We start from the raw sequence: 13083 nt of genomic DNA, 5'->3' as shown, positions 1-13083 counted from the left end.
CACCGTAGTGGTTTACTTAAAGTCCCTAATTAACAAATTGGAGGACATTGGGGTAACTCGAGCACGTTCAGGGGCATTACAGAAATCAGCAGGAAGGATAACGATACAGATGCTGGAAACGTAGCTACTGCGTGACCTGCGGCACTGAAACGTGCGGATCATAGGATGCATGTATGTCGCCTTAATAAAAAGTAAACACAACACAATGGAATATGACATTAAAAAATAAAACATAACTAAATTTTGAAAATGTAAAAGTAAGAATTATATACTTTGAATTACAGAAAGGAACAAAAAGATAAAGGTATGAGTTCTAAAGTTATCCTCTGCCAAGTAGTAATATAAAAGTTGCGGATAAGAAAGTCATTTTATCTTTTGGAGAGCGAGATTAATCTTTCTGGTTCTTCTTGGGTTTGTGTTTTTCTTTTAATTCCTGATTTTATTGAATGGTTCTTTGGGCAAAGTCTGTTCCTCCCCTGGATAAAGCCGGATTAGAATCGTTCATTGGAAGCGGTTGGTTTGATATTTGTGGGTGTTACTGCAGCTCAACCGAGTGCGCTCTTTTTTCCTAACTGCCAAATTTATTGAAACTATTAGAGGAACTTCACTCCTCTAATATTGCCTCAGGCATTGCTCTTACTAATAGTTCTTCATGCTTCTTCCTTCCTTCCTTGTTCTTTTGGTAGAAGTTTGCCAGCATGTGAACGTTTAATTTGACATGGTATATGGCAACTGCACAAATCCAGTTGAGACCACTCCCTTTAAATACAAATTTAAAGCAATGTAAAGAACAAGAACTTGAGCAACAACAACAACAACAACAACAACGGCACCAATAAAAATGATGATGATAATGATTATAACATCAGTAGTGATATTGGCACTTCCATCACTCACCAGATCTAGACATCAAAAATTTACAGTCTACAGAGAATTATAAAAGCTGTATAAAGATTACTTACTTTAGAATTGTCTCTGCACTCATTCAGTGGTATGCCATTAACATTACGTACGTTGACTCTTTTGGACGATTGTTAATATCAACGATAATACTCTCATTTCTTTTCGAATGAGTCTCGGGTTTTCTCTTTATCTATCTTTTTTTTTTTTTTATTAGTTCTTCTGGATTTCGTTGGCTTGGTTTATTTCCCGCGTAACTCAGACAAGTAAAAAATCTAAAGCACCTATTGCTAACCCCGCAAACAGCTACAGTTTACTCTAGGCGGGTCAAAAATTTCAGGGTGAATAAGGCTTTATGAATAAGGATTCAAATATTTCATTGGAAACAAAACAGAGGATAAACAAAAATATCATTTCCCTCTCGCCATTAATTTATCAGTTTTTGATGAAAGAGGTAAATTACCTTTAATGTCTTTTTTGTTGGCTGCTCCATTCCAGCGATAATGATTGATGATGTTAAGTACAGGAAATCTGATTAATCATTGACGGTGTAGAAGCTTTCCTTAATCTTGGTAAAGGCTGGAGAAATATTACTTATATTTCAGGAACCTCAAAGATGGTTCCGGATGTTCTCCAATTTGAGCCTTAATGGCGTACTTGAGCCAGTTTGTCTACAAATTGACACATGGTTTCCTGTTTCTTGAATGGGCATTCATCTTTGACGCGGCGGGGATGCTTCCAGTCCTTCTTCTGTAAAGTGTGACAGTCCCCTTCGTTCTGCCATAATAGTAAAAAAAAAAAAACATATGGCGAAAATACAAGCACGCTTATTTCTCGATTACCGAGCTTTCAAATTGTTTCAAGGAGTAACTGACACGCCGGGGATCTTTAGGCTCTAATTTAGCCAAACCGACGGGCTCAAGTAATGCGTCAGCGGCTAACTTCCAACTGGCTATTCTCCAACAAAACATGGCGGACGCTAGTGCAGTGTTTTTGAATACTGTTCGTGGTGCGCTTGTAGTCGCAGAAGCTGAACTTTCGGGCAAAGATGGTCAAATTAATCATATGAGCGAAGCCCTAGATGATATAAAAGGGTTGTTGGCACCAGTTTCGGTTCGACACTTCAATAACCGAACCGGATTTAAGCACATCTTGGGAGATTATTTTCCAATGTTTCAAAGGCAAGCCATGGATTGGCTTAAGACATTTCAGCGACGAATGTCTCCACGATGTTCCGTCAAACACGCCTGGCAAGTAGTCGTGGAGGAAAAGCTGCACAGAGAGCTTTTTCAAATTTTGGAAGCTATTGTTTCGCGGACACATTTCGGAGTTATAGCTGACCGAACACGAAAGAACTGTGTGTTTGCTTTCATCTCCCATGACAGAGTGAGAAAGGTATTTTCTGATTGTACAGATCAAAATCTGAATAAAAACCTTTTTGAAAAGAAGAATTAAAGGTAACAAGCGCGTAGAGGCAATCTTAAGTTCGGAAAAACAGTTTGGAATAAAATATTCGTACAGAAAAGAATTAATCACGATTGATTTTCATTACGGTTACTGGAATGAGCATGACTGGCCTCAGCTTGTGTGAAATGAACAGTAACTACGATCACTCCTTTCAGTCTAATACTTTTAATATACTTGTTTTCATCTGAAATATATATTTTCTATCTTTCATTTTTAAAGTACCCATTGCCATAATTATATTGATATTGAATTCAAAATTTGTGTCCTTGAGGAGGAACTCAGAGACAATAAAATACATGTATCTTTTTAAAATTTTGTAATCAACTATCGTAATAGTAACATTAAAGACATTAATAATTTCTGATGGCAATGCATTCAGCATGCAATGTTTTGTATATTAATGAAAAATTGAAATAGTAAAGTATCTTTTGTAATCTCTGAATATATCTTTAATATATACATCTATATATTACTGTAAACTCTTCATATTGTTATTCAATGCACTACTGTCTATTAATGAAAAATTGAAATAGTAAAGTACCTTTTGTAATCTCTGAATATATCCATAATATATTACTATAAACTTTTCATATTGAAAATTCAATGCACTATTGGTAATTTGCTTCCTCTTGAATCACTCATACTATTTTATATATTAGATACTATAATTCATTTTGATTACTGAGAATTGAGACAAAATTCATTTTCCTTTCAATACTCCAAACATATGGGCTTAATAGTTGTTCATATCCACTATCATAATTGATAATATGGTATTTGATAGAGAGCAACTTTCTTTGACAATTTGCTCTGATTTTGGTGATTGATCTACAAACATTTGAAAAATTATTCCAGAGGTATTCAAAATCTACATATATAATTTGTTTTCCTTTTAACATAGTATGTTGGGGTATTCATTGAGTATCTCATGAAGGGCCATATATTAAGTACATTATCATAACAATAAAATAGTTATATTTTTGTCTGTAGTTTGCAAATTCTAAGAAAATATTACATTACAGGCCACCTTTAAGCTATTTTATTGCTTCTTTAGCCTCAAGTGTGGTTTTACCTTGAAGAACACAGTCCAAAACTAAGTTTTGAAAGTGTTGAGAACAAAAACTACACTTCTCTACATCACCATCTTTAAGTAGACCACAGTAGCAAAAGTCATGGGTAAAACACCTCTTAGGTATATATACATTTGAAGTGTGTTTGTACACAGTTTCATCACACCCACTTTCTCGTAACCAGAATAATGAAATGTACTCATGCTTAAAAACCTGATTCCATCTGTTATTAAACTGGGTATTGCTAGTAAATTTGGCAAGAGTAACATGCTTTGCCTCCCTTCCCTCCATTGTATTAATTCCCAAACCCAAACCTAGTGTTTCCTGGAGTCGCTGGGCATGCACAGGCACTATGTGGCCAATTGTCCAGGAAGTAGGGGTAATTTTGAGAAAGAGTGCAGTAGCTCTGAAATAGTTGGAACAAACCTGATTGAGACTTTGAACCTGCTCACTTGACATTGAGACCCTACTAAAAAGAGAGACTGAATCTCTTAGATTCAAACCTGTGTAGGCAAAAGCATGTAACTTGAAAGTGTGAACATTCTGATCTTCATCAGTTTTCAGACTTTCAACAATATACATGAAATTGTGACAAAAAAGATATGAGTCTTTACCTGTAAATTAATATTCCAAGGGTCTATTCTTTGTTCTGTCATCTGCAAACCACTTCCTGATCTTTGGTGCTAAACGTGTTGCTTTCACATTGAATCTAATGGCATGATAATACTTACCAAAACAGCAGTTTGGAGAAACATCTAAAATAGACTCGCATTCACCAAGATGACTCCGTGACAAAGAATACATCAAGACAGATGAGTTCCATTGTTGCCAAGCATTATTCTTCAAATCAAGGGGTTCTGCTTTGGCCCTATCAATAAATTTACCAACCAATGGAGGAAACTCTTGCCTAGATTTTTTCTGTGAGATGAAGGATGTCACTTTCTCACGCTTTGTAGCTGGTTTCAGAGTTGTTTTACTTACCTCTTCCTTCTTCTTTTCCACAGCAGCTGCCACTCTAATTCTTTGATTATAGTTCCATGGACCCCATTTGTCTTGTTTTTTTAAACCAAAATTTCCTTGAGTGTCGGTGATGTCACTTTTGTTGATGTCTGCAAATGGAGAAAAATAAGAGGCAGATATACTTAGTTCTCCTCCTAGAAAAGCCAAATATTTCATGTCACTGGGTAGCAGTTCATATTGAAAGGACACAAACTTCTCCTTACCATCAATTTCTACTGAAAACATATTCCTCTCAATTTCAGTCATTTGCCTTTCAAGCAGTGCCACATATCTGCGAACAGGCTCACAGTATTCAGAGCAATTGGCCCCAAGTAAGGGAAAGTTCTCTGCAGAGCTGCACACACGCTGACCACAGTTTAGGAAACTAACTAACCAAGCCAATGCTTGGTCATCCTTTTCAAAGGGTGCACCATCCCCCCCTATGGCAACTTTAAAAGTTCCCTCTTGCTTCCCAAACCAGTTAAGCTTATCCTTCCTGTAATTGTTGGCACTGAGATAAAATTGTGCCATTTTCAACAATAGCTTTAAAAGGTCCTTGTATTTCCCATTAACTATATCTTCTTCCTTGGGCCCTTGGCAAAGTGTTTCCCTTACATCATGTAAATCACCTGTGTCTATTTGATTAATTTTTTTAAGCGCCTCTTTATAAGAAAGAAGTCTTGGTACTGGAATGTTGCTCATGAATTCAATATGCTTTCTTTTAACCCCAGCATCATCTAAGCACATTGTTAATGATATCCTTATTGAATTATACCTCTGCTTGCTTGCAATGCCACCCCTGTACAAAATATTTACACTTCTAATAAAATTTGTTTGACTTTTCTCAAAAATATTAATCTTCTGTTTTACAATTTTAGGAATAACTTTCTTTGTGAACTTAGCACATTTTATCATTGCATCACTCAATACTGACAATGGAGCACTTTCATTCAAAACTGCCATGAGACCTGCATATGCTGGTGTCATATTCTCAGCAGTGGCTCCATGCAACATTTTTGCAGCATTTAATGTCCGCAGCCTCCTTCGTCTTGCACTACGGCCAGGGCCAGAGATCTTCCCATCATCTCCCAAAATTGTTGGAGAGCAGGTCCTCCTGTCCACAAGGTTGTCTGTAACAGAGATCTGAAGAAAACAGAAAATTTTTATCATGCAAATCTTCAATTTCACTTCAGTGCATAACTCCACAGCCAGAGTAAATCATACATCACTCTATTGATAAATTGTTCGCATGGAATAAAAAAGCTTTCTCCGAGAATATAATTTTCAAAAGAGTATATACCGGTAATATATGAGTTGAAGGTACTGACCTTTTCTTTCACATTTTTGTTATCCTCATTCACCAATTTTGCATAAAACACAATGACAACATAGGCCGAGTTTGGCTAAAATCAAAGAAAAGCGGAGAATTTCATGAAAATTTTCAAAAGAATTGCTCATTTCGGCGTATTTAGAGGTAAAAGGCACTTTAACTGCTTTCCGATTTATATTGTATTTCTCTTAACTACATTTAAAGATGTATGCGTGCGAGGAAAGGAGAATCAAGTATTTAATATTCAATCTTGTTTACCTTTAACTCGAGTCGCTTCAATTTCCTTGCCTTTTTCGTAAACTCTTTATCACGGGCAAGGGCAGACACAAGAAGGGCATCTTGGTTCCATTTAACCTCCAAATATTCATTAAAAGGAAAGCGATTTTTCTGTCCTTTCCTTGGCGGCATGTCGTCGCACTCTGTTGCAACGCGTCTTTATCCACATTCGGTTGACAAAGTAAAAGCCGCTCGCTTTAACCGCCGCCTGGTTAGCTCAATTGGGAGAGCGCCGGACTGCTGTACGGGAGGTCGAGAGTTCAATACCGGCCGGACCAACACTCAGGGTCTTAAAATTAACTGAGAAGAATATGCTTCCTTTCTTTAACATCAAGAAATGGTTAGATATTCTAGTCTTCTCGGATAGGGACGAATAAATGGAGGTCTCGTCTCCTGCAGGGTTGGGGGCAGGAGACGTTAATTTCCCACGCACGAGATTACTGTGTGATGGATGTCCTGCCCTGGGGTGGTATGGGTGGGTAACAGGACCCCCGTTGATACCAGTGTTTACTACACTGAAGGGGCTATCCTGTATAAATATAGATGTCTGTCTGTCTTAGTAAACCTCAAAATGCTCGAAAGTCCAGCGATGGTAGTCGTTGAAAAGTTCAGATATCAAGGAAACGAGACAAAAATCAAAAATTCTGAATCGGACAAGTCCTTACCAATGAACCTTTGTCTCTTGCTTCTGGCCGTCTTGTCATTTTTAAGGTTAAATCTTCTAAAGATGCCTCAAAAATACGCTTTGCTTTACGACGCCATGACAGTCTCCTCTTTCCAACCAAAGGAAAACAAAAATAATTCTCCTACTATGTCATGTTTAGTATGAAATTAAAGCTCTTGAGTGGAACTAGAAGTTGGTCGCAAATATACCGCGCTTTGATTGAACCATAATATTCATAGAGAGCCTGCGAAGTTAACCATTTCCCGGCTTTGCGCCAGACCTCCGCACGGCCAACATGGCAGCGGAAAAAAAAAAACCGAAAAAAAAACGGCCAAAAAATACACCAGAAATCCCCAGCGTGGATATTTATTCATTTGATATTTTACCTCAGAGTCTTGAGCTCAATCATTTGATTTAATTTTTTTCTCTGTGTAATCGTGTTGGGCAGGAAGTTTCTCTTGCGCATGGTGGCTGTTTATCGCAAATAGCTATATAGTGTCCGGGCACGGTCTGTTACTTCGTTCATTCTCTGGATTGTAAACTATAATCGTTCATTTGAAGCGCTTGGTTTGATATTTGTAAGCATTACTGCAGCTCAACTGAGTGCGCTTTTTTTTCCTCACTGCTAAAAAATTTTAAACTACAAAGGAACTTTACTCCTCTACCATTTCCTTGGGGCGTGACTTTTACTACTAGTTCTTCACGTTTCTTCCTCCTTTCCTTGTTCCTTTGGTACAATTGCGATAGCATGAAAAAATTTAATATCATGATGTAATTGGTTTCTGAACAATAAAGTTCAAAGTAAAACAGTTAAAAGTATCAAAACCTATTCCGTTGTTGGCTGTTCCATTCCAGCGATAATGATTGATAATGGATGGCAAGAAGAGGAAATCTGATTTACTAAGGACGTTTCCACGCTTAACCTAAAATTGGTAAAGGATTGGAGATATATTTTTCATTTTTCAGGCACCTCAAAGATGGTTTCTGAATAGTCTCCAGTCTTTCACTTCAGCGGTGCACTTAGGCCACTTTCTCTACGAACTGACAGAGGGTTTTCTGGTTCTTGAATGGGTATCCATCTTTGAATCGAAAGCGAGGGAGTTCCAGTTCTTCTTCTGCAGCGTTCGACGGTCCCTTTCGTTCTGCCCGCAGCCCGGATGGCAAAAAAAAAAAAAAAAACAAATGGCGAAAATGCATGTATGTATTAAGTGAGCTTTGAAATTGGTTCAGCGAGTGACTTACCTCAGGAAAATAATATTTACTATCCTAATGGTATCTTGAAAAGAAGAAAGAAAACCCCTGTTGATAGGGAACACCTATCACTGATAACTAAAGCTACCCACTAATATATGTATATGGATTGATTAAAACGATTAGTACATACTTCATACATAATTATACGATTAGTACATATATGATTATGTACATAATCATACGATTAGTACATAATTCATCGAAAACAGCTACCACAACCTTCAAGGATGTTTCTTAAATGAAGTCTGCATATCCAGGTCTTGAAGAGTCCAAGGCTGGCAGCTGATATTTCTTCATTCAACATTTTTACCTTAGAGTCTCTTGGGCCCAAACATTAGAATGATTCTTTTCCCGTGGAATCTGCCGCATATTTTAAGGGTGACTGTTCATCACACATAGTTTTATCACATAACCAAAGTAAAGCGTGCACTCTGATTGGTCAATTTAGCGTCCCCCATTTGCCCATTGGTGTACGCTGCTGACGTGAGCAAATGCAAAGACTATTTTCCGCGCGCGCTTGTTTTTTTCTGGTCACGGAAGATTTGTTAAATAAAAGGGAACTCTTTAGCTACAATGAAAGTGAGCTCGAAGCATTCGAAGTCACCGTGCTCGGACTTTATCGAGGTCCCCAACGAAGAACGAGCTCGGTTGTAAAGTCGCTGTCATCGAGCTCGATATTTGGCGAGTACGAGTGAAATGGAGGTCAATTTGTGAAAATCGTGTACAGGTTGTTGTGCGAGCTCGAGAAAGTGAAACCGGTCTCAGTTGCCCAGAAAACTTAAATGATCCGTTTAAACTGGTACTCGAGTCGCTAGTCGAGTACGGTGAACATGAACCGAGCTCGGTTGCCCAGATACCAAATGTGATCCAACATCTTTGGGATGATTTTAGTTTTCTGGGCAACCGAGATCGATTTCACTTTCTCGAGCTCGCACAACAACCTGTACACGATTTCACAAATTGACCTCCATTTCACTCGTACTCGCCAAATACCGAGCTCGATGACAGCGACTTTACAACCGAGCTCATTCTTCGTTGTGGACCTCGATCAAGACCGAGCACGGTTACTTCGAATGGTTCGAGCTCACTTTTATTCGAGCTCGTATTAAACCTATCTCGATTGAAATTGAGTTCGATTGAATTCGTACTCGATTCTACTCGACCTCGAAAGTCATTAGGCCAATATTGAGCTCGATTGAAACTGAGTTCGATTGAAATCGTACTCGATTCTACTCGACCTCGGAAGACATTCGGAATATTGAGCTCGATTGAAATTGAGTTCGATTCAATTCGTAATCGATTCTACTCGACCACGGAATTCAAGGATCACTCACAGTTTCTGGGCAACGAGTCGATTTTAAATCGTCACGATTTATAAGTCACTCGATAAACGATTTAAAGCGAGACTCGTTTGTTTGTGAATAGAAACGAGACTCGTTTTGTAGAAACGAGACTCGTTTGTAGAAACGAGACTCGTTTGTAGAAACGAGACTCGTTTTTAGAAACGAGACTCGTTTGACAAAACGAGAGTCGTTTTGCGAAAGAAGGCTCGTGTGCCAAACTTTGCTCTTGGCGCATGCGCAGAAGTATAGTTTTTTTACCGGGGCAAAGTTTTAGGTTCAAGATAAGCTGGAATTTTGCTGCAATATGTTAAGGTAATCTCTATTTTCTTTTTCTTGGGATTACAAAGTGCAGGGAAGGCCTAAACCGATATTTTTATAGAGCTTCTGGCATAAATTTCAGCAGATAAAGTAGCACTGGATATTTGTGTCGAATTAAGTTCAAAGCTTGAATCGGATCCTATCCCATTACTAAGGTTACTTCATTTTTCCACAACAAGAGGGAAACTAGAAATTAAACCCATGAAAGATGTACATTTTGATAAATAAAAATTAAATGCTGAAACTTCATATTCATTATGCAAGGAATATTTCATCATATTTTGCTGTTTTAGACTTTTTTTCCCTTCAAGCAGACGCATAGCTGCTTGAACTTGGGCTTTCTCTATCGCACATCTGGAGTTATCTTTAGGAGACTGCCCTATTGCCATTTGTGCTGTCGTTACGCAATTTTGTCATTTCCAATCATGGATAAGTCTACTTGTTTTTATTTTTGCCTGCTAGAGTGTAATGAATCTTGTTATGGTACTAGACAATAATGAAAAAAATATATTACTATATAGCAGTAGGTTCTTACAGATGCCAAAGGTTCAAATTGAAAAAAAAAAAAGCCGAATTTATTTCGGGCGTTTCCTTCGGAAAGCCCGAGTAATTTATGAAAACTGTATTCATAGAATACATGATCTAAAAGTACATGATCATTTCTTTCTTAAAATGAATTTTTTCGTCGTAAACTATCTTTTATCTCAGGGATCTCATCAAAATAAACGCAAATCAAAATGACAAATCTAATTCGCTATGAAAAAATGCTCTGACATGTTTATGTTTAGGAAAATTTTCTAGATTATTACAGAGATGAGATTGCTTCGGTAAGGATATTTTTAGAAAGAGAGCTTTGATTTAGTGATTGTTTGTGAATTTTTAAGAAACAGATAACGAGATTAACAATTATACACTTAGCAGCTGCCATCCTGGGGATCGACCCTGGGGTCATACGGGGGAATAGACTTTCGTCGCCAATTTTGCATTGAAGTGCATTTGCACCTCCGAGACGAGACACATGGGAAAACACCCACTGGATTTTTACCATTGCCGCCATCTTGAGAATAAAAGATCCTTACCATGGTGACTGGCTATTACCATTGATACCTACAGATGTAAAAAACTACTACTACTACTACTTTTTCCAGTTAGTCGCCGGCAAAAAGCCACATAGGATGTTTTTAACTTTGAGCCCTGTATAGCCCTGTATAGTAAACACAAGCTGAAGTAAGTTTTAGTTTTTGGCAAATAACATTCTTTTGGAGCATTACATTGTTTGAGTTAGTAGAGCATACTTCTTTGTCCCCAGGGGAAGGGCATTGGTAGCTTTATATTGAACAATGTTATTGTTGGTTAGGGGGCTTAGGAAATTCCTTTGCAAATGCCCAGGGGTTCCCCGGGGTCACCCTCTCCCCCCCTGGGACGGCCGCTGATAAGTGCATAATGACCATGATGACTGAAACAAAAATTTTTGTTATCAGTTGCATATAATTATAGCTCGTTGACCTCTTTGCCTCTGGAAAATGTTGTCAAATAATACCATCTGGCCCGATTACAGTCGACTAATACATATTGGAAAACTTTATATCATTTATTCTCATCACATTTGCAAAGATAACTTTTTGAGAGGTATTAAAAGAAAAGTTAAGGCTATTTCAATATAGAAGACATTGCATGATAATTTTTGCACTTATTAATAACTTCATCTACACTTTTTCTAGGTTTTTCGTTTCCTTCTTGCTGAGATTCATTATTTTTCTTCTTTCTTCTCTTTCGGGTCTTCTTTTTCTTCATTTCTGGTTCTGTGAGGATAGTAAGAAGAAATTGTTGTCGTCAGTTGTTTATAGGTTTTTGGTCATGCGGGATTGGCCTGAATTTTCCATTTTGGAATGCTTTGAGCAAATTAGAAAACTGGAGAAATTCTTCAGCCATGAAACTTAATGAATTTTGTTTGTTAAATCTTACCCTCACTTAAAGTTTTCCTCTCCTCAATGTCATGTCTTTGCCCTCCCATGTCCTTGTCATCTTTAAAGTTAAAGAGAAAGGCCTTGATTTTTTTTCTTCTTGCAGTTGGCAGTTAAATTTGTATTATGCATGAGTCTATAAAAACATAACTTTATAAAGGTGATTTCTTGTTACTATATGTAAAGTTTGCTATCTTTAGAAGTACAGAAACAAATAGGTTTACAGCTTCATTTTTTCATTTTAATTTTTTAAAATTCTGTAAAGAAAATTTTTCAACTTACCAGGAATAGTGGAATCAAGGGATTTATCAGTATCGGGCTTCATACACGAGTAAGTCCCTTTAGAACTTCTGCAATAGAACCTTCTGCTATCACATCACACTCTACACACAGTTCCCGCAAGCCAGCATCCTGGAAGCGTTTGCCAGTGTTGGACAACATGGTGCATGCTGTGTGGAATACTTCCATTTTCATAACCATATCTTTCAATTTTGCGCTTTGTTTCCATTGTCCCTCGCTTGCCTTTGCATACAGTGTTAAGTCAATGACGAAGCCGATGCTCTTTAAGTCGAGCGTGTTCTTTACCTTGAGAGACTGCACTAGAACCTTGTGAACGGTAGCCATGTCATTAGCAGGCACATCGATACTCGGGAGATACCTGTTGACAGCCAGTGAGACAGTTGATCCTCATTAAGGACAGAAATGTTAAATCCATCCTAGCCACTGGCTTTTTGGTTCCCGCACCAGAAAGGGTCTCCTCCAATCTATCTATAATACCCCACGGGAGTGTTGCTTTGATATATGGCTTGATAGTTTCAGGCAAAGGACCGATCTCATGCCCCAATCTGTGTGGCATCTGGATAAGTTGAACATTGTTCGGCATACGGTAACAGTATTTGCTTGGGTGGTTTTTGTAATCCTGCCGTAACTCCTTAAATAATGTCCTGGCCAAAAGAGGTAACAAGGCGCCGCACGCGATCAGAATATTCCGCCGAGATGTGTGTGTGTTGCCAGTTTAGAGTATAGAAACGCATCTAGTTCTTCTGAAAGTTTGACTGCACTATCACATAGCTCGGTAGGTTTCGGAGGCCATGACATCTTACTAATATTTGGGTGAAGTGCATCACAGAAGTACAGGGCAGCTTAAGATTCATATATAAATATGAAAGGAAACCCTCTGTATTAACATCTGAAGTTTCTTCTCGGATTACCCTAGACGTGGGTGTGGATTTTCAGAACGGTTTACTTTTAAGTGTAAGCAGATGGTGAAAGTGTGGCCTGAGAAAGGCTTTGAATGGCGACGCACCTCATTTCTGTGTTTTCAAACATACAACCTTTTTTTGCGATTTTCTTTACATATCAAGAAAAACATCTCGATTTCTCCTTTGATGCTGATCACAAACTTTTTCTTTTTTTAAATTTGTTATTTCATGCTATTCTGACATCTTACTTTTCTACATTTACATATCCGCTCGCTTGCACCGGCTCTACAATTTCT

The 13083-nt window shown here is 37.9% G+C and overlaps 1 protein-coding gene and 1 pseudogene across 3 annotated transcripts; one reads left to right on the top strand and one right to left on the bottom strand.

The window, feature by feature from the left end:
• The first annotated feature begins 1487 nt into the window (after positions 1–1487).
• Positions 1488–3349, top strand: LOC148743574 (uncharacterized; annotated as a pseudogene). Its single transcript, XR_015989606.1, has one exon. The product of XR_015989606.1 is annotated as an uncharacterized LOC148743574 (transcript).
• On the bottom strand, positions 2669–6209 carry LOC148743573 (uncharacterized). 2 transcript variants are annotated; one of them, XM_088727799.1, is made up of 5 exons: positions 6025–6209; positions 5765–5839; positions 5405–5579; positions 4419–4546; positions 4130–4221 (listed from the first exon to the last, which is right to left on the bottom strand). In XM_088727799.1, the coding sequence occupies exons 1-5, from the start codon at positions 6172–6174 to the stop codon at positions 4210–4212; spliced, it is 540 nt and encodes a 179-aa protein (XP_088583925.1). In that variant the 5' UTR covers positions 6175–6209; the 3' UTR covers positions 4130–4209. The 2 variants fall into 2 exon arrangements, with proteins under 2 accessions (XP_088583920.1, XP_088583925.1); XM_088727794.1 differs by having other exon boundaries at positions 2669–4546.
• Between the last annotated feature and the right edge of the window lie 6874 nt (positions 6210–13083).

The sequence above is a fragment of the Stylophora pistillata genome, chromosome 1 (genome assembly GCF_964205215.1).
Source record: "Stylophora pistillata chromosome 1, jaStyPist1.2, whole genome shotgun sequence".
Lineage (NCBI taxonomy): Eukaryota > Metazoa > Cnidaria > Anthozoa > Scleractinia > Pocilloporidae > Stylophora > Stylophora pistillata.
The sequence above is the reverse complement of the archived record's forward strand: the minus strand, read 5'-3'. Positions and strand labels throughout refer to the sequence as shown.